The sequence below is a fragment of the Ceratotherium simum genome, chromosome 13 (assembly GCF_057802395.1).
Source record: "Ceratotherium simum simum isolate JZ-2026a chromosome 13, ASM5780239v1, whole genome shotgun sequence".
In the NCBI taxonomy this organism is placed as follows: Eukaryota; Metazoa; Chordata; class Mammalia; order Perissodactyla; family Rhinocerotidae; genus Ceratotherium; species Ceratotherium simum.
The window spans coordinates 27,461,600-27,483,918 of NC_141912.1; the positions used below are offsets into that span (position 1 = coordinate 27,461,600).

At 41.5% G+C, this 22,319-nt stretch overlaps 1 protein-coding gene across 1 annotated transcript; it reads left to right on the plus strand.

Moving 5' to 3' along the window:
• The first annotated feature begins 9,572 nt into the window (after positions 1–9,572).
• LOC101390455 (zinc finger protein 24-like) lies at positions 9,573–21,858 on the plus strand. Its single transcript, XM_087438156.1, has 4 exons — positions 9,573–10,227; positions 12,603–13,063; positions 13,196–13,343; positions 20,561–21,858. Exons 2-4 carry the CDS (start codon positions 12,665–12,667, stop codon positions 21,400–21,402), a joined length of 1,389 nt encoding a protein of 462 aa, XP_087294282.1. The 5' UTR covers positions 9,573–10,227; positions 12,603–12,664; the 3' UTR covers positions 21,403–21,858.
• The last annotated feature ends 461 nt before the right edge of the window (positions 21,859–22,319 follow it).

Sequence of the window (22,319 nt, forward strand, 5' to 3'; positions counted from 1 at the left end):
AAACACTACTGAACAACCAATGGGTCAAAAAAGAAATAAACAGGGAAATTTAAAAAATCTTAAAACAAATGAAAATGGAAACACAACATACCAAAAGCTATGGGATGCTGCAAACGTAGTTCTTAGAGGGAAGTTTATAGCACTAAATGCATATACTGGGGGGAAAAAAGCAAAAGAATAAATAATCCAATTTAAAAAGTGAGCAGAGGATCTAAATAGACATTTTTCCAAAGAAGACATACAGATGGTTAACAGGTACATGAAAAAGATGCTCAACATCACTAATCTCAGGGAAATGAAAATCAAAACCACAAGATATTACCTCACACCTGTTAGAATGGCTATCATCAAAAGGACAAGAGATGACAAATGTTGGTGAGGATATGGAGAAAAGGGAACTCTTGCGCACTGTTGGTGGGAACGTAAATTGGTACTAAGGAAAACAGTATGGAGGTTTCTCAAAAACTTAAAAATAGAACATGGGGCCAGCCCTGTGGCATAGTGGTTAAGTGCGCTTGCTCCGCTGCTGGGGGCCCGGGTTCGGATCCTGGGTGCACTCCAAGGCACCACTTGTCAAGCCATGTTGTGGTGGCGTCCCATATAAAGTGGAGGAAGATGGGCACAGATGTTAGCCCAGGGCCAGTCTTCCTCAGCAAAAAGAGGAGGATTGGCATTGATGTTAGCTCAGGGCTGATCCTCCTTACAAAAAAAAAAAAAATCGAACATGATTCAGCAGTCCCATTTCTGTGTGTATATCCAAAGGAAATGAAAACAGGATGTCAATGAGATATTTGACGCACTCCCATGTTTGTTGCTCTCCCATGTTTATTGCAGCATTATTCACCATAGCCAAGATATGGAAACAACATAAGTGTCTGTCAATGGATGGACAGATAAAGAAAATGTAGTGTAGATATATATATAACGGAATATTATTCAGGCATGAGAAAGAAGGAAATCTTGCCATTTGCAACAACATGGATGGACTTTGAGGGCATTATACTAAGTGAGATAAGTCAGCCAGAGAAAGACAAACACTGTATGATATCACATATATGGAACCTAAAAAAGCTGAACTCATAGAAACAGAGAGTAGAACGGTGGTTACCAGGGGCTGCAGAGTGGGCAAATTGAGGAGATATTGGTCAAAGGGTACAAACTTGCAGTTAAAAGATGAATAAGTTCTGGGGATCTAATACACAGTATTGTGATTATAGTTAACAATACTATATTACATACTTGAAAGTTACTGAGACTAGATCTTAAATGTGCTCACCACAAAAAAGATGAGATAGTTATGTGACATGATGCAGGTGTTAGCTAACACTATGGTGTTAATCATACTGCAATACAGAAGTATCAAATCAGCGTTTTGTAAACCTTAAATTCACACAATGTTATATGTCAATGACATCTGAATTTAAAAAAATATAAACACAGAACTATTTTTAAAATGTCAGTATCTTGATGGATTCACCCTGACATGAAACATATTTTTCCAAGTCTCACTATTCATAAATTCATGATTATTAACTTTTAGATTAATAATAATGATGATGATGATGATAATGAAATAGAGTTTTAAATTCATACTGGATTTGGATTTAGGAATTGGATTTAGAAACGATTCCTCCTTTATTCTTTTCATTTCAACTCAAGTTTCTCAGTCTCAAACCTAACTTCTTACAGACCCAAGTTTTGTTCTTTCCTGAAATTAAAAAAAAAAGTCTTAAAATACTATAGCCCATTTCTCCCATCTGAGGCACTGATATTCCACATTTTTAAAAGAAAGAATACTTTGTTGGAAAGACAGTAAAGTTTACGTCTCCTGAATCTGCAAATTTTATAAAGAAAGGCATAATAAGAAACACTATAATATATACTTTTGGGAAAAGGTTTTGATTCATATTCTGGAAACACAATTATAACATGTTTCTTAACTGATATTTGTGAAGTTTTAATATGCATTTTATTCTTATTTATTTCTTTTCTTTATTTTATATGTCATACTTTCTTTTGATCTTCCGTTTTGATTTGGCAGTGCCCATGCTCACCAGTACTACATCTTTCTTCTACCAGCACAGGAATGCATGTATTCAAAATGCCTTCCACATGTTACCTTCTTTTATCCTCATAATATTCTTGGTAAATAGTAGAGTATTTATTATCCCCATTTTATTGAAGAAATTTCTGAGTATAAAGGAGTTAAATAACTTGTCAGCAGTTACAAGGTTACGAGGTGAAGAAGCAGGATTCTCCAAACCTACAGCTATTCGTCCAGAGACAATGGTTAAACCTTTCAGCTACAGGAGTCCAGCATACTGCAAAGAAGATTTATGAGTGTTTGGCTAGAAAAGGCTATTTTAAAAGATCATCTCCATACAAGGGTCTGACATTGGAAAAATTTGCCACATCAGGAGGAAAAGACCTTGAAGCTCTCCACATGCTCCTTCCTATAGCACCATTTTCCAGAACACATTATTTGTTGAGGGAGGCCTGAATTCTTAATGAAAATGCCTCAATATGTAGCCCATTATTAGAACTTCCTAGCCATATACACAGTCTGATGCTTTAATCAGAGCTGAATTCACCTGGAAACCTCTCCCACATTCATTACATTCTTAGAGTTTCTCTCCTGTGTGGATTCTCCGATACAGAGCAAGGCCAGTGCTTCCACAGGAAGCTTTCTCACATCCTTTACATTTATAGGGCCTCACTCCAGCATGGATTTTCAGGTGACCAACAAGATGAGAGCACTGAATAAAGGCTTTCTTTCTTACATTTATCACAATGATATAATTTCTCCCCAAAGTGGTTCTCTGATATCTAAAAAGGTGGGAATGCTGAATAAAGGCTTTCTCACACTCAGCATAATTATAAGGTTTTTCTCCAGTATGGTTTCTCCTGTGTTTGATAAGATTTGAAGTCCAGATGAAATTTTCTTCCACATTTATCACCTGTTTGTTCGAAGACCTCTCCACACTTGTCTTCCTTGTTAAGTTTCCCCGTTGAGTCTGCTAGATGTGCAGGGCTAACTTCAGAAGTGTGTGACCTGTACAGTCACACAGGGCCCCAGCACTCAGAAGCGTCCTGGGTTCGGAAGGTCCTGAGCTTGTTTTAATACTCTGTCGTCACAATCTTGAAATTCTTAACTTTACCTTTGAACTTGTGTTTTGTGAGTGAAGTAAAATAGGACCATAGAGCATGTGCCTGATGTTATGGGCATAGGGTATGTCTGTGGATATGTCTGTGGTTTCTTGCACCCCCATTCACATCTTGCTTTTGTAATATCCTATAAGCACAAAATTCCAGTGGACCCACAATTCATAGGAGTTCGGCAAGACTCAAAGTGAGTATAAAGGGGAGCAGAATAGGCTGCCCAAAAATGTGCTACTTTGGCATGTGGATTATTTTGAGCTGAAGGCAATCAAGACCCAGCAGAATCAGAAAAAACTTTTACCTCCCCCTTAACTGCCTAAAAGAATTTAGATAGGGGACCTGTACCAGGAAGAGAGCTACTGCCAGAGATAACTTTTTTTATCTGAAAGACCTATCTGCATGGCAAGACAAACTTCTAATTACCAAACATCTGCTCTTCATATCATCTGTGAATTACCCTCCTCCCCTGTGAAGCCTCCAGCCCCTATCCCATTCCTTAGCTCAGGATGGCATATAAGCCTCAATTTCCTGACTTGCCCTTGAGTCTCATATCTTTGGGGCTCCCACACATATGAAATTAGTTTTTCTCCTATTAATCTGTCTTATGTCAACCTAATTATTAGACCAGCCAAAGAACCCAGAAGGGAAGAAGGGAAAAGTTTTCCTCCCCTACAAGTACAGGGTAAGCGTGTTATCTCTGCATCTGAGTAAGCTGGGGCTGATAGCCAGGTGAGACCACACTTTCTGCTGGAACCAGAACCTGCTTATAACTCAGAAAGCTTGCAAATGGCAGGGTCTAAGAAACAGGAATGACTAAGGAACCCTACCATATTCTTTCTTAATTGTGTTACTTCTCTGTATTAGTTAACACTTATTGAAAATAAAGACACAGAAGGAAAGGGAAAGACAGCAACACACTGTTGCTCATCCTTTCAGTCCTTCCTTACTCATCAGCAAGCTAAAGGTAAAGAGTTTTGGTAGAATGTGTGCCTGTCAAGAAGTGATGAGTCAGTTTTGTACAGTGTTTCCACTGATCTAAAATACATATGCACACAGGAGCTACAAAATACGAGTCGTGTGTAATTTTGGTGATTCTACATACAAGTTAAATGTTTTTATATTTTCATTTAAAAACTGGCATAGTGTAATATAAAAATAAACAGTAAAATTCACACTAATAATTTAAAATTTTAATTTTTATTTACTTCAAATGACATTAAATAAATAAAAACACAAAGGCAAGTCAAGACAGAGCCCTTAGGGGAGAATAAAAAGGTTTTCTATTTTAATATCTTTAACAATATGTTTTCCTTGCTTTTTGAACAAGAGGCCCTACATTTTCATTTTGCACTAGCCCTGCAAATTATGTAGCTGGTACTGCCTAAATGGATGTATTTCTTTAAATATTTGTTTCTTTGGTGCAAACCTCTTATTCTCAGTACTACTTTTGTCACCTGAAATAAACAGACTGCACAGATATAACTTATTTTCTGAGACACCTAAGGGAAAGGGTAAAGGATGATTTAAGTATGTCCCAGGATTATATATCATGGGTTAACCTAAACCAAGCACAGATACCAGGGTCAGTTCAAGGGAGAGAACACTAAAACAGAGAGGTCTAGGAGACAGATAAGAACAGTAGAGCTTCAGTAGTAATTACAGGGAAAATTATAACAGAGCATTAGAGAGTTATAATGGGTATAAACCACTTTTCAAAGATATCATCCTCATTTAACCTCACAACTCATTCCTGTAAGATAGATACTATTTTCATCCCCCTTTTAGAGGGGAAGAGACTGAAGCACATAGAGGATAAGTAACTTGCCTGTGGTGGTTTGAAATATATCCACAAACTCTTTGACACAACTCCATCCAAAAGGTGGAGACTAATTTCCCTCCCCTTGAGTGTTGGCTGGACCTAGTGACACACTTCTAAAAAGTAGAATATGGCCAAACTGACGGTATGAAACTAGGTCATAGAAAGCATCGCAGCATCCTCGGTCTCTCTCTTAGGATCACTCGGGAGAAACCAGTTGCCATGCTGTGAGTGTCACCGGTGCATTCCCTCAGCAGCTGGAAGGAAGTTTAAAGGTGCTTAACACAGCGTTTCCTCAGCTGCTGGAAGAAAGTAAAGGTGCTTAACACTCCCTCAAGATTGTTTTTCAGAGCTATGTCGGGAAGAGATACTAGCGTCAACCAGCCTGAACCAGATTGAGCCCCACTGCAATGGCAGCACCTGCACAGATGACCTGAGGATGACCAGAAAATGCCCTTTTTCCTCATCTTAACACTATAAGCTCCAGCCTAAGAGAAGCCTAGGGCTTATTAGCATAACATGCCATGTATGTGACAGCATGTTTTCAGACTGCGCCTGCGCCAGCTAATACCCGCATCTGCATGTGATGACAAAACTTCCCTTTTAAATATTCACTCCACTCGAAATAAAAGGACCTGCCTCCCTTTGTTCAGGGAGCACCACAACTTTAGAAGTGATTCTGCATGGTCTCCTATTTCCTGCAAATATACTTTGCTTTGTGTGACGACTCCTGGGGGAGAGTCTGATTTTAACTCACCAGAGAGTGAACTCATTTTGGTTCGGTAGCATGAGGACACTCAGGCAGCCCTTTGAAGAGGTCTCCGTGTTAAGGAACTGAGGCATCCTGCCAATAACCACAAGTGAGCCAACTTGAAAGCAGATCCTCAGCTTTCTTCTGATGACTGCAGCCCAGCCAACATCTTGACTGCTACCTCTCGAGAGACCCTGAACCAGAACATCCCAGCAACAAGCTAGGACCAGGAGAAAATTAGATACAGTTGGGCCAGTGAGGGAAATACACTGGGAATTGGAACTAAAACTTCAGAAAATACATCACAAGTAGTATAACCAAGGGGCACAGAACAGGAGACTTAGGAGCTAGAAATTCATCTATTCCTCAAGTCTAGGAAAGTATATAGCAAGGAGTAAGCGAGGGATAAACTTGGAACCGCAGAGAAGACTTTAGCTCAGCAATGATCTACTTATTCCAATTTTACATTCATGTCTCCTCCTTACCATTCTCAACCGTCCTACCCAGATTACAACTCTTCATTCTCACCTGCTGTCCTAGATCATCAGACTCTTTCTCTAAAGCTTCCTAGTGTGGTCACTTCCTCTCCACATTTTGGAGGCTTCTCCCACACACAGGCCTAGAGATCTTTGGGTAAGATGGTCAAAAACTGCTTCAGCACCAGCAGCTCTCGAATCTGCTGCTTGATGTCTGTCTTGGACCTCAGCCACTTACATCAAAGTTCCTAGAGTTGGCTCAGAGATTTGTGGGCCCTAGGCATTTGTTCCTGATAATGGAACTACCTAAAGCACTGGCAAAACTGCTGGTCAACAGCCTTATTCCATTGCTGCCAAGAATCTTTCACCCTAGTTTGGCCCTCTTCTTTTACTAAGAGGATATTTGGCTTTTGGAGACTGTACCTGAGGAGTCAAGGTTGCTAAACCCTTTAACCCCTTAGCCACCCTGATCTTGAATAGAGCTATGTTTCAGGCCGATTCCTCTGAATCTTTTGTGAGAATTCCTAAGGCAGGAAAACCATAACATTTCCCTGATACAATTGTCATGAAGAGCAGCAAAATTTGCCACCCCAAAATATGCCTCTTTGTCATAAGGATTATTTTAGGCTGATTATTTTTAAGAAATAGCAGACAGAGAGGAAAAGCTCTGAAAATCAAGTAGAAGTTACCCTTTTGTGAGAGACATTTAGATTTACAAGAGAAATTTCCATTTGTAAGGATGTCTCCCTCTCTGTAGCAGGAAGTGGAGGATGACCAAATCTCTAGAAACTCTTATCAATGGAAAAGGCAGCAACTTAAATCTGCATAATAACCATACCCTTGTTTACCGTGGTTTGCCTGAAAACCTTCCATAACTGGCTCCCTGCCCCCAACATCTTCTTTTGTCTTTAGTTGAAGATGTTATTTAAGGTACATAAATTGGGCCATTTGGGGCAGTTAGCTTTCCTGGGTCTTTCCCAGGAGATAAAAAGGTTATTAAACTTTTGTTTTTCTCCTGTTAATCTGTCTCTTATTACAGAGGGTGTCTTAGCCAAGAACCTGGAAAGATAGAGGGAAAATTATTTTTCCTCCCCTACAGTCACATACCCTTGTTTTATCTAAGACTTCATTACAAGACCACAAAATAAAATCTTGTTCTCAATAAGGCTTAGGTAATGCTTTTGTCCAACCTATACAGATGATCCCTTTTCCTGCCACAAGATCCTTAAAGTTCTCAGTGTCTACTATTGTTGGGGCCCAGGGTAGGCCACCCCAAAATATCCCACAATGGCATATTGATTATTTTGAATTAAAGTTATTTGAGAAGGAAAAAGGGCTTCTGACCCTCCTCTGTTCGTCCTGAAAGCAGGAATTAAATCTCCCATGTGAAAGATGCTCTCCCTGCATCCTTATCACCAGAGCTAGGGAATTAAGGGCCAAGAAGCTTGTATAAACAAACTATATTAATTTACTACCTCAAGCCTAAACTCTGTTTAAATTCCTAATTATGTACCTCAAACTTAAGTTTCTTTGTCCTATCATTCCTCACAAATTTGTTGTTTCTCTATGTAAAAAGATATATATACTGCCTGCTTTGTTCACTCTCCAAGCATCATTTCTCTATAATCTCTAATACGAACATATTAAATTGGGGTTTTTCTCCTGTTAAGCTGGTCTTGTGTTAATTTTATTATTAGTCCAGCCATTAGAACAAAAGAAAGGTAGAAGGGGAGATTTCCCCCTCCCTGATAAAATCAATCAACCAACTAAAAACATATTTATTAAACATTTACATAGAATCAGCAGATAATACAAAGAAAGAGAAGGCAGATCCTTGCCATCCAGATGCTGATAGTATTCCAGAAATAATAGATACATCTGCCCTAGGGAAAGAAAGCCTGTTTACTGGGTAAGAAAGAGAACAAATTTTAAAAAGAACAAAGCAAATCAAGGAAAGCCAATCAAATGCCAATGAAAGGGGCATCTGTTTTGGAGCAAGTGGCTCAGTAAGGCACAGAGGATTAAGAAGACCTGGAAGAGAGACAGCCAGGGAAGGAGAGGTACTACCTTTCCTTCTCTAACCTGAGCTCCTTCCCCTCCAGTGCTCACTCCACACACCTCAACTCTGCGAGAGCCTCAGCACCAGCCTCCCTGGTCTCCGCTCAGTCTAATTTCAGTCTGGTCACAACCACCTTTTCAATATAGCATCTCTGCTCCTACAAAGGTAATCTGCTTTGTCAGTCTGTCTATGTCTGCCTCTTCAACATCTAAGTCATATTCATTTATTCCCCTTTTTAGGTTCTCTGCAAGTCCTTGCTGAGGCAGAAAAATTTCCTTTCTTCCCTTCTAGATTCTTCAGCTGGCCTAATAATTAAATTGACATAAGAAAGATTAACAGGAGAAAAACAAAAGTTTAATAATATGTATATGTCCTGTATACATGGGAGAAACCCAGGAAAACGGAGTAACTCCCTGAGACAGAGGAAACCATCACCTTCATTACCATTTTCAGCTAAAGACAAAAGAAGATGTCAGGGATGGGGAGTCAGCTATGTGAGGTTACCAGGAAAAGCCTAGTAAACAAGGATAAGATTGTTATGCAGATTTAAGTGTTGCCTTCTCCAATGATAAAGAGTTTCTAGAGCTTGAGTCCTGCCCTTCTTCCTGGTGCAGCCTCTGAGACACCCTTACAAATGGAGATTTCCCTTCTACATGTAAATGTTTCTTACAATGGGTAACTTCCACCTGGTTTTCAGAGCTTCTCTCATGTCTGTTGTTTCTTAAAAAATAACCAGCTAAAATAATCCTTATACCAAAGAGACGTATTTTGGGGTGGCAAATTCTGCTCCCCTACATTCTATAAGTTAGTAAAGCACATCGGTGGTTCCCTGCTTCCCACTCCACCCACCAACTTAAAGAGTCACCAGAATGAAAACTTTCTTTATAAGCTGCAGCTCATCAACTGTTAAATTTTTCCAGAAGACTGTTCTCTACCTGAGGTTCCAATTTTCTTAAAAAAAAAAAGTTTTGTGGTGTTTGCCAGGGAACTTTTGAAGCACTCATTCTCTGTACCTCTTATTCAGCAGTTAAACAGGAACAAATGTATTGCCACTCTATAAGACCCAATGGCAGAATACAGAAATGTAGAGTCTGCAGCCTCATGGAGCTCATTCACCGTCTAGAATGAGGTAATAAGCATTTCTTACCTCGTAAGAAATCAAGTTACTAAGTGATTTTTATTGTAATCCTCATGAAAATATCAAGTTACTAAGTGTTGTGTTGTAACAGCAATGTGGTATTTCCTAATTCATCACAATACTTCTCTGAAGTACTAACATGATCTCCAATTTGTAGAGGAAATGGCTTTAGAAAAGTTTAGCTAATAATCAGAGAACCAGGATTCCAATACAAGTTTACCCAACTCCATACCACAAGCTTCTAAACACTAGCTATTCTGTTTCCTCAACTGGACTCCATAGGCCAAGAACCATCTCAATACTTTCCCTCTATTCCTAGTACATACTCTAGTACTGAGCAGCTCCTAGCAACACTACACCTGCTGAGTGGTATTTAAATTCAATTGGATATATTTAAAAGAGCCATGTAGCCGTTTCATTTTTAAATGTCAATGTATACAATAAGCACGGAAATTGCCATTTTAAGCACTGGTGGTCTCCGACTGTGTGACGCTCCGTGTGGCCACGCTGGAGGGATCCCAAGACAGGTCTGGATCACCTGCGTCGGGTGCATCCTGTCCCTGCGCTGTGCAGACTTGGGCAGGTCCCTTAAGCTTTTTGCGTGTTTGCGGGTTGTAAGTGGGATCCACAGCCCAGTGTTCATCACAGCGTGCCTTAATTCTCCTTTCCCTTCCTCTCCTTGTGGGTCATTTATGATCAACACTGCGCGACTGGACTGATGAGAATACTGCGGTCATACTCCGGTTGAGCGATGTGTCTGCCTGGTAAATATATTCAGGTTGCCGAAGGCTGGGATGGAAGGGCGGAGGATGCTGGCCAGGGAGGCAGGTGAGCAGAGAGGGCGAGAGGATTTGGGGTCGGTGAACAGGCATGGAGAAGTGACGGCGGAAGGGAAGCGCATCTGGGAAGGTCCCGGCCCGCCGCCCCGCGCCGGGGAGGGCGGAGGGACTCAACGCGGCGGAGCTAGCGCTCGGCTCCTCTTTATAAGACGAGGCGAGTTATAAATCAAAAGCCCCTATGCCTAGGAATCTCGACTTGCAGAGCCCGCGTCCGGCGCAGCGCTCCCGGGCACGCTAAGCCGCGCGGAACTGTCTGAAGCCGCCGGAAGTTCAGCCGCGGGGCCCGGGCGGGTTCGCGGACGCACTTCCGCTGGCGGGCGGGCTGGGGTGCCCGGGGGCTAGCCGCGGCCCAGCGGCCGCCTACCCCGGGCCTGCGTAACGCCGGCGGGAGAGAGCGGGCCCCCGCTGCCCGGGAGCCCCTAGTCGGCTGGGCGCGGGTGGGAGGAGCCACCTGCTTGCTCAGCCCGCGCCGGAAGCGCCGGCGGAGCCGGGTCAGGAGCAGGGCTGGGCGGCGACTGTGCCCGGGCTCTGCTGGGCCCCCTCGCCGGCCCAGCTCCCGGCTGGCGCACCAGGACGTTTCGAAGACCCGGACTCCTGGGCCACAGGTGCTGACCCGGGTGCGCCTGTGCGGACCACCCCTTTGTCCAGCGCGGCCGCTGACTCCCAGAAACCTTTGTGGTCTGTCAGGTCCTTGTAGCTTAAGGGACACAGACAGCCAAACCTTCCCGAGTGTGGGGCTTGTTGTGGTTGCTCATTGATGATGTGCCAGTTCGGTTTATATTACAGGAGAGGTGGGAAAGGTGTTTGTAGTCCAGTAGGTTCACTCACTATGTTGTCTTATTCTTTCGAGAATCTAAACTAGTGGAAGACAACGTGTAGAAGCGGTCCCATGTCCTTTATCTTGAATGATTGCTAAAAGTCTTTCTCCAAGCCCCCTGTAGAATCCCCTAAATTAATATTTAGGGCTGGGGAAATGAAGGTGTTTTTGAAAGATGCCCAGTGAGTAACAGATGCTAGGCGCAGAGAAGGCACTAGAGGGCCTCCTGGCGTGGTCCTAAATTCTGTGCCCAGAAACCGAGCAAGTGTACCTGAGCGCTAGGCGTTGTCTCTAGAACCATCGCCTAGATGACCAGGTCACAGCGGGAACTGCAGCCTTTTACTGAGGTCTTGCCAAGTGCTATGCACTGAATTTAATGCTTTCTGTAGTTATTCCCAAAACAGTCCTCTATAAGGTCAGTGGTTTAATTGCATTATAAAAATATTGTTTTTCTGGTTTTGTAATTGCTCTGTGATTATGTAAGATAGTAACATGAGGGGAAGCTGAGTGAAAGGTATAGGGACTGTTCTGTACCTTTTTGGGAAATTTTCTGTGAGTTTAAGATTATTTTGAAATAAAACGTTAAAAAAATTATAAGATATTTCACAGAGGGGGAAATAGAAGTTTAGGGAGATTAAACGACCACACATAAGAGAACATGATAGGATTCAAGCCTGGGTCTTTTGGAATCCACAGCCCATATCTTTAAACCACTGCCCACCATGCTAATCAGTTGGTAGTCCACGTTTCCTTAAACTGATAGGCCCTGCTTAAGTCTGCGATTACATGGAAAACTGAAACCATCGATACCCACACAGCCTACTACTTACATTAACATGATTTTACTATTTAGTTGTCTTCCCTAAATGTGACACTACTAGTCTGCTGTCTTTATCAGCATGACTTTACTATTCCAGGAAATTCTTGCCCTGGAAGATAAAAGTCGAAAATAATTATATTTGTTTCAAGAACTTGCCCCTCAATCCATTTAAGTGAACATCAAACTCTTCAACTGTCAATGGATAGGATCCAGACATTTTGAAACCCTCAATTCAAAACCTTCACCTTGCTGTGTCTTCCTTCAATCCTAAACTATTGTATCATGATCCTTGCCCAATCCTTATCCTGCTTTGAAAGATCTGCCTTAAACCCCCAAAACCTCATAAATATTCTGACTTTGCCTCCCTCCCTCGGAGATACTACTAAGACTCTGTCAAGGTAGTGTTCTCTATGGCTCATAAGCATAAACTCAGCTTAGCCTTATCAGCTGATTGTTTTGGTGTTATTTTTATATATATATATATAATTTATTTAATATTCTCGGTATTATGAAACATGCTGTTTCTTCACAAACGTTCCTTCTGCTTGGAAAAAGGTTTGAATTGCCTTAAGCTTTTATTTTTAAAATTCTTTTTATTGAATTCTCTTTAATTTTGGTTTGAGCCTCCTTTTTCTTCTAAAACAGAGAAACATTAGACTTAGTGAGCTCAAGTATTTAATCAGCCTGTGTTTATATATATTTTTAACTATGGTTTCTGTAACCTTAGGAGTGTGCGCTAAAAGATAACACTTGTAACAGCCATCCTCTTCTCTGCCAATCGGAGCTGGAATGGCTGCTGTGTTCCTTCCACGGGTTCCTAAAGAGCCAAAGAGGCTCTTTGAAGTAAACAACAAAAAAAGGCCTGCCAAGGGTCAGGGATCTGGCCCACAAGGGAGCAGCCCAAATAACCAGGAGTTATTCCGCCAGCGCTTCCGACAATTCTGCTACAAGGATACTCCTGGGCCCCGTGAGGCCTTGAGCCAGCTCTGGGTGTTCTGCTGTGAGTGGTTAAGGCCTGAGATACACACCAAGGAGCAGATGTTGGACTTGCTGGTGCTGGAGCAGTTCCTGACCATCCTGCCTGAGGAGCTGCAGGCCTGGGTGCAGGAGCATCATCCAGAGAGTGGGGAGGAGGCAGTGGCTGTGCTGGAAGATCTGGAAAGGGAGCTGGATGAACCAGGCCAGCAGGTAGGAAAGGGCCCTGTGCTCCATGGGAGGATGGTTGGGAGTGGGCATCTAGACTGATCCTTTGTGGGCTCTCTGGGGATCATGTACCTTGTGGGCCCTTCAGATGCCCAAATGAGTCTGCTTGTCCTCCAGGTTTCAACCCAGGCCTGTGCACAGGAAATGCTTTCTGAGACATTGGTGCCTCTGGATCCAGCTAAGGAAACAACGTATCTCCAGCCTCAACCCATGGAAATCCAGTGTAATGGTAAATCTCAGGACCCTCAACACCAAGAGGATTGTGGTTAGTGTTTACAGTTGGTCGTATGTCTCCCCTGGAGACCTTAGAATCATTCATCATTCAGCACATATATATTGAGTACTTATTATGTGCTAGGCACTGCAAAGCACCCAGTATAGTGAATACAGCTGACATGATCCTTGCTTTCATGGAGCTTACAATAGTCTGGTAACAGAGGCATTAAACAAATAAATACACAAATAGACCATGACAGATTGTATATGAGGGAGACAGTAGTCAGAGAAGGCTTTTTTGAGGAAGTAACATGGGAGCTGAATCCTAAAAGTGGAATAGGAATTAGCCAAGTGAATATTAGAAGGAAAAGCATTACAGGCCAAAAGAGCATGTGCAAAAACAAGTGGGAAAGAAATTGGTGGGTTTGAAAGAAGATGGGGTGACTGGAGCATGGAGAGACAGGCAGAGTAGCAGAGAGAAGGTGGTCAGAGGCCAGAACATGAGGGCTTTGTGGGTCCTGTTAAGAAGTCAGTAAATCTTTAACTTTCACTGTGTGTAAGGCCTGGCTCTGGGTTCTGTGAGGATCCATGCCTTATGGAGTTGAGTACCCATAAAAAGATAGCTGTTGATTTGAAACAGTGAATGATTGTGTGCCAAATCAGAGATCGTGGTCTGAGGAGGGAGAAATCTGTTCTTTAGGCCCTGGTGGTAGCAGAGTGGCTGGGATTCTAACTGGGTGGTAAAGAATGGTTGCATTTCATTGGGCAGAGAGCATCAGGAAGGATGTTCCTCACACGCACCCCTCTTCTAGCTCTTCTCTTCTTCTTTGGTCACATTGGAATTTCTAGTCATTCAACCCATTTTTTTCCCCAGTGCTTCTTTCCTTCCCTATCCTATCAACCCATGATATGTTTGTTTTTTGCTAATAATGCTCAGCATTCTCCCAGCCACCTCCACCCCACTGCTGCACACATACACATAGCAACCATGTTGAATTCATCTTATCAAACACCACCTGTGACAGCACCTTCTCCACTCTTCTACCAAACCAACTTATAGCTATTCTTCTACTCAGCTGTCACCTCCTTCAGGAAGCCTTTCTTGATACTCTCCCACATGTATGAGTCATGTGATGCACCTTGTGCATACCTCTGTCATAACATTTAGCATACTATATTACCACTTGTCTGAGGCTCCTTCTGTGTATCCCCAGCAACTTATATGTAGGAAATGCTCACTAAAGGTGAATGATGGAGTCCAAACAGAGGAATAATGCGGAAAAGTACAAATCACGATAGGAGGATGTGGGTGGGTCAGTTTGGCTGAGACTGAGTGTCTGGTAGGTGGTCTGGAACAAAATTTTAGAGAGCCTAAGAAAGTTTTTCTTTTTTTTTGGCGGGGGTGGGGGAGCGTTGAGCAGGAACTAGCATGTGCCTTGTAAGCCAGATGTAATCTGGATTGGAGAGGGAGGAAAAAAAGGACCACTTTGAAGACTTGCTATAGTTCTAGCTCAACATTATGAGGGCCAAAAGTAGGGCTGTTCTGAATGGTGATGGAGAGGAAGAGAAGGATGCAAGAGAGCTACATCACTTGTTTTAAAGCTCTAGAAGGTACTGGAATGATGACAGAGTTGCTCTTTCTGACTCCTTTCCTGTCTTTTTTTTTTTTTTTTCAAGTGGCTATCCACTTTTCCTAACCTCATTTATTGAAGAGACTATCCATTCCGCATTGTATATTCTTGGCTGTTTTGTTATAAATTAACTGACCATATATGCATGAGTTTATTTCTGGGCTCTCTATTCTGTTCCATTGATCTATGTGTCTGTTTGGTGAGGAAGATTGGCCCTGAGCTAACATCTGTTGCCAGTCTTCCTCTTTGCTTGATGAAGATTGTCTCTGAGTTAACACCTGTGCCAGTCTTCCTCTATTTTCTATGTGGGATGCTGCCACAGCATGGCTTGACGAGCAGTGTGTAGGTCTGTGCCCGGGATCTGAACCCATGAACCCCGGCAGGCTGCCAAAGCAGAGCACGTGAACTTAACCACTACGCCACCATGCCAGCCCCACCTCTCCTGTCTTGAACAAGGGCTCTAGGGATCAGGGTTGGAATCTGCCTACGTCTGATGGGTGGAAGTGATGGCCACTTTTCGCAAGGGAAAATGAAGAATGTCATTATTAGAAATAGTGTCATCTAAAGAATATGAGTTAGGGGCCGGCCCGGTGGTGCAAGCAGTTAAGTGCGCACGCTCCGCTGCCCAGGGTTCGCCGGTTCGGATCCAAGGCACGCACCGACGCACTGCTTGGCAAACCATGCTGTGGCGGCGTCCCATATAAAGTGGAGGAAGATGGGCACAGATGTTAGCCCAGGGCCAGTCTTCCTCAGCAAAAAAAGAGGAGGATTGGCAGAGGTTAGCATAGGGCTGATCTCCTCACACACACAAAAAAAATAATAAAGAATATGAGTCATACTTTCTTCATTGTGGTCTCTGTTTTACCTAGGGAGGATTTTTAATGACTAGGATACTTCTTACCTATAGGAGTATCTTTGGTCATCCTACTATCATTTGGAAATTCATGTTCTCCAAATTATCTGGTAACAACATTGTCAAGAAATAAGGTATTTCACATGATAAGGTTTCCCTAAATAACTGAAGCTTGTTGTTTGATGGTCAAAACTTGATTATTTGCATTAGCCAGTTAATGGACATCTTACTGATATGTACAACATTCTTAGAGTAAACTGAACACAGTCTATCCTTTTCGTGAAGACTGAAGTTAATCATTATGAACGTTAGTACTCACTCTGGCCTGCAAATCATTTCTGCGCTTGAAGGATTTTAGGTAGGTAGAGCTATTGGCTTGTACCCTATAATGGCACCAGACTGCCATGCTAGTAAATGGCAGATGTGGGATTTAAATAGTCTGTCTCCAGAGCCCACATTCTTAAGTCCTTAGTACTGATGGAGTATAAAAATGTGAGGAAGGTGGAAAGTTACGGGAAATGAAACTGGAAAGGTAGGCAGGGATATTCTCACATCAGAGTTTTTAACCCTCATTTTGCATATGGATGACTTATAAAATATATCAGTGCCTGGGGCCAACCTTTAGAATTTGGGTTTCAGTTGGACTGGGGCAGGGCCCAGTCATGGGCTTTTTCTTTTTTTTAAACTCCCCAGGTGATTCTAATGTGTAACTAGAGTCAAGAATCCAGTGGATCATGAAGGGCTTGTATACTCAACAAATGAGTTTAGATTTTATTCTATGGGGAAATTAAAGATAGAGATAGGTATTCAGAGCTTTAAGCCCTTGGGCAGATTTGAAATTTGGTAATTTAAGCTATAGGTATGGTAGGTACAATCTACAAATGGCGTGTGAAGTCAGAATTATTTTTAGGACAAACAATACAAAATTGTATGCTTCAATACAGTCACTGTAGAAATTGGGAATAGTGTGGGCCATCTGATCATCTAGCTACTAGAAAATAAATGGTTGCAATGACCTCAATTCTAAGGAGCATGTTTTCTTGAATAAACCCCCTCTTTTAAGTCCCTATAAAGAGGTCCGGTAGCAGCAAAGTCAAATATTGGTCCACATCTATTAAACCACACTTGAAAACCTCGCCTAGGATTAATTACACACTGAGAGCTCAGGGACTTGAACCTTTATTTTGCTAAGAGAAGGCAATATCAGAGGAATTTAAATTCCCTTATTTTCATGGGCTTTTTGAAATTCTTCCCCTATAACTGGGGAACTAGACTTTTTATCAACTCTAGGCCCCCTAGATTATAATTGGTCACTCATAGGAACCAGTTTCTTTTTAAAATGTGAATTAGATTCTTTTTTCTTGAATAGTAAATTGTTAATTAAATTTTCTGACAAATTTTATCAATTTCTGAGGCACCATTTTTGTATGCCAACACCTTTCCTCTGAGTTTACTCTTGTTGAAGTTCATACTTTAGTAATTATTTTAGTGAGGTTCTTCGGGTGGTAGACTTAGTCTTTGCATATCTACCCTTACTTTACCCTCCATTTTTAATCGTGATTTAGCTGGGATAAAATTCTAATTGACAATTTTTTTTTCTCAGCATTTTGAAGATACTACTTCACTATCTTCTATCTAGCTTCTATTGTTTGCTATTAAAAGACTATTATCAGTTTAAATGCCTTTTTTTTTTTTTTTTAGGGATTCTATCTTTATTCTTTAGTAACTTTTAGATTTATTCTTAACCTTTATGAAGTTTCACTAAAAAATGTGTTCTGATATGGTTTTATTTTTGTTCATCTTATTTGGTCCATAAGTGCACTTTTGCTCCAAGAACCCACGTTTTTCTTCAATTATGGGAAATTCTCAGCTATTTGTTCTTTAAATAGTGCTTCTTTTTTATTCCTTATATTATTTTCTTCTGGAATTCCCAGAAGACACTATTAGAACCTACTTATCAATTTATTCATTTCACTTAACTACTTTTTCATATATTTTATGTCTTTGTCTCTCTGTGGTACATCTTAGTGGATTCTTCTTCTTCAATTGTCTTTCAGTCTATTCTCCATCTGTCTCCAGTTTATCTAAGATTTCTATTCAGTTTTTATACCACCTATGCTTGTTTCATTTTTGCTTATTTTATTTCATAATTCCATATTTATTTGCCATGGATGGTATGTCATCATTTATATCTTTTAGGTATCTTTAATCTAATTTTTTCAGGCTTTTTGATGAAAATAATTTTATCTGGATTGAATTCATGTTTCAATTGGTGATTTTGTTAACTGCCTTTCTTAGCATTCCATTTATAAGTTTTGAAATTTTCATTTCTAGGCTCATTTTGAGTTCTTTCTGATCTGTTTTACATTCTCTCCTTCCTTGTTTAGGAATTCTGTTGTTACTCTTACCTGGTCCCCCGGAACCAAGTCTTAGGTCTCCTGTTTCATGTGGTAGCAGATGTCACCAATGAAGTCACAGGCTTCTAGGTGGCTTGACATAGTTCTTGGTCACAGGGTTGTATCTTTCTCTGTGTATGTCTGGGTGCTTCTGTATGTGTGTGCCTGCATGTCCCACCCAGCCTCTGGCATCAACCAGGCCCCGCCTCCCATGGAGCACTTTTACTCCCCTATTTTCCTCTGGGGCCAAGATCTCAGTCACTCTCTGGAGCCCAGCAGGCCCACATCTTCAACTGTAGCCACATTCTGTGTTTTTGTTTCCTTTCTGTTCCACACAGATGTTTATCTTTTAGCACAGATGTGTTTTTAGATTAATTTTTATTTTTGGTCTATCATTCTGTGTATTTAGAGCCGAAGTATGAACTCAGTGTGCCATCCTGACTACAAATACACCATTTTCCCAAACCTTTTTTAGTCAGCTAGAAATTGAGTTTCTATACAGTGCTTCTTTTTTTTTTTTTTTGTGAGGAAGATTGGCCCTGAGCTAACATCTGCCAATCCTCCTCTTTTTTTGCTGAGGAAGACTGGCCCTGGGCTAACATCCATGCCCATCTTCCTCCACTTTATATGGCATGCTGCCACAGCATGGCTTGACAAGCGGTGCGTCGGTGCGCGCCCAGGATCCGAACCAGCGAACCCTGGCCACCGCAGCGGAATGCGTGCACTTAACCGCCTGCGCCACCAGGCCAGCCCCCCGTGCTTCTTTTTTTATAATAATCCATAAATTTTCTTCTCGGGCTGATATGGATATTAGTTCTATTATATGTATACTGCTGTTTTGGATCCCCTCTTCAGTAGCCACTTTTTACTTCCTAATGGCTCTACAAAACTATGTTCGTGGGTAAATGTGTATCTTTATATAATTTGCCTTTAAATTCTGTACACAGATAGATCTAGGGTCGCTATAACATAAAGTTTTAAAGTGCCCAAAAACTTTAAGATAACCTTATATAACCACTAACAAGGAGGGTTTTTTAACCAGCGTGGCAAGCTGGTTTGGTGAGGAAATCATTGCAGGCCCCTGTCCTAAAAGGAGGCCACGAGGAGAGGCTCATCTTACTTCTGGCAACATTCTTGCTCAGCTCTGCTGTATCTCTGGGTTTCTGCCCTTCACAGGATGGGAACCCCAAGACCCAGAGGTGGCTGTCACTTTTCTCAGACATGTTGCCAGTGAGCTTTGTCCCTCATCCACACTCTGAGAGATCTCAAATCTGCTATTTGACCATGGCTTCTTCTCTTGCCTAATCCCAGGATCTCTTTAGCCAACGCATTTTGGCACAGTCAACCCAGTGCCTCTGCCAAGAGTTAGGTCTGACTCATTCTGCATCCTAGTTCTTCAACTGTCTCCATAGTTGCCTTTTCCTTTTTTTTTTTTTTTTTGTTCCATTTAATGTCTCTTATCCACACAAAGTGTATCACTTTTCCCTGCATTATTCTACATGGCTACAAATTCTGCCCTTCACTCTGGGTCCTAAAATGGATTACTTTAAGGGAGAATATGCTTTGAGAGGGACAATCTCACTTTTTTTCAGAAACTTGACCATTGAGGAAATGGCCCCATTTCCCACTCTGGAGGAATGGGGGTGTTGGGATTCTGCTCAGAGGAGCCTCTGTAGGAAAGACAGGCAGAGGAATTATGGGAATATAGTTTCCTTGGGTAAGGACAGGTAGAAGTCTAGGGTCTATTAAAGAACTTCTCTGTGTCAATGACTATTTGCCTGGGAAGTCTCAAATGACCCACAGAGTGTAGCTTCAGGCTTGACAGATTCCCAGTGTTATCCTTTGCAAAAAGAGTAGTGGCAGTGTCTTTGGGGGCCAAAGCAGTTTCTGTCTGTCCCCACGTGATAACATCCTCTTTTGCCCCATGTGTCTAGGCTCTAATCTCTTTGTTCTTCATATTTGGAAATGGGATATTTCTTTGTGCTCTGATCTCTCATTTTTTAATATTCTTAGAGGCCTTCAGAACAACCTGCACAGAGTTGTTTCATAGCTCCAGCTTGGTGCCTGCCACTGTCAGCTTCCTTTTTCTTGCTGTTCCTCCCACAGTTCCTTTCTTTCATCCCTCTCTACTCAACTTCTGGTCTTCCCTAGTGAACCCATTCTTATCTGAGATCTTTTATGTACTGTGCTTGTTCACTGGACCCCTCTTATTCTTCGCTAATTTTTCTCCACTGCTAATTCTCTCTTCCTTTCCCATCTCCCAATTTCCTCAAATGTTGTAAAACCACTTTGTTAGTATATTTAAGCTGTGTACATCTAGTATATGTGTTTAATTTTATTTCCTATATATTTCAGTGACATTTGAATGCTATACTTTTTATTTCAGATGATGTGATCAGAATTGAGAAAGGAGAATTGATTCAAAGGCAGGAACTTCCTGTATATATGGAATCCCAAGAAAAGTTATCTGGCCAAATCAATGGAGAGGTTCCTAAATGTAGAAAAACCCAAAAACGTGCAAGATATCAGAGAAACACAAGTGAGAGAAGATATAAGTGTGATGAATGTGGGAAAAGATTTACTCAAAAATCAAACCTCATAAGACATAAAAGAATCCACACTGGAGAGAGACCCTATTCATGTAAAGTATGTGGCAAAACTTTCAGTCGGAGATCACAACTTATTGACCATCAGAAAATACATAACCGATTAAAACCGTATCAGTGTGATGAGTGTGATAAAGCCTTTTATTACAGTTCACACCTTGTTCAGCATCAAAGGACCCACACTGGAGAAAAACCTTTCCAATGTAATGAGTGTGGGAAAGCTTTTCATTACAGCTCAGGCCTCATTCGACACCTGAGGACCCACACAGGAGAGAAACCATACCAGTGTAATGACTGTGGAAAAGCTTTCTGTCTGAGCTCACATCTGATACAACATCAGAGAGTCCATACTGGAGAGAAGCCATACCAGTGTAGTGAGTGTGGGAAAAGCTTCAGCCAGAGCTCAGGCCTTTTGCATCACCAAAGAATCCACAGTGGGAAGAAACCGTATGAATGTGTTGAGTGTGGAAAGGCCTTCAGTCATAGTTCAGCTCTTGTTGGACACCAGCGAATCCACACTGGAGAGAGGCCCTATAAGTGTGATGAGTGTGGAAAAGCTTTCCAGCGGAGCTCATACCTCATTGTACATCAGCGAATCCACACTGGAGAGAAGCCCTGGTGACATCACGAGTGGTGCAGAATTTTTTATCTATGCTCATTCCTGTGGAACATCGGAAAAGCACAACCAGAAAAGGATGCTACTATTACAGTGATGTAGGGGACTCTGCAATCACTATTGCAATTTCAGCAGTCATTTGAAAATACATATGGAGCTGAGATAAGCAGCTTGCCAAACAGTACTTTGTGATGTTCTGCCACCAGGCTTACCATCTGGTGAACTGGGACTTTGGAAGGGCTCATTCCTTATTCTCAAACTTTTCTTTTCTGAAGCAAGTGGCTCCAGAAATCTAAATGTTCTATTAGATATATACTGGAGGTTTTAGAGATTACTGCTGTTCCTATTCTCTTTCTTCCCCTCTATTTTCTTTGGAGTTGGAATAATAATCTTGTATAGAGTATGAATTTAGAGTTAATATCTGATCTGCATGAAAAAATAAAACCGTCAATTTCTGGTTAACTTGATAAAATATATTAACATATAAATTATCTACACTAAAAACATTGTGAAATACAAAAGCCATTTTGTAATATTGGAATGAATTATGATTTGTGTGGGTAGCATGGTTCAGTGGGAGTGGAGCAAGATTTATCATGCAAGTTCCCAGTGACCATTCACAGCTTAAACCAGAGATGGCCAACAGGCTAAATGGGCTGTATTTGTCCTGCACATGCATTTTTCCCACATAGGTGTTTTGTTTTTGTTTTTTGGTAATATAAAATTATTGCAACTATTTAAGAATCTGGAGATTTCACATAAAATCTGACTTTCCAGATTCTCTTACTAAAATGCCTGATGTGGCAATATTAGGCACCACATTCCCACATGGCAGCAGTTGACATGAGCTAATTACCACTATCCCGTTGGACATGATCCCTACCACCACGCAGCTTCCTGTTGTCTTCTACCAACCCCCTTCA

Bases quoted from the DNA above. Each gene is read 5' to 3' on its own strand.
- LOC101390455 (XM_087438156.1), top strand. From the start codon at position 12,665: ATGGCTGCTGTGTTCCTTCCACGGGTTCCTAAAGAGCCAAAGAGGCTC. The intron at 13,064-13,195 runs GTAGGAAAGGGC...CTTGTCCTCCAG, and splicing joins TGGATGAACCAGGCCAGCAG to GTTTCAACCCAGGCCTGTGC. The intron at 13,344-20,560 runs GTTAGTGTTTAC...TTTTTATTTCAG, and splicing joins TCAACACCAAGAGGATTGTG to ATGATGTGATCAGAATTGAG.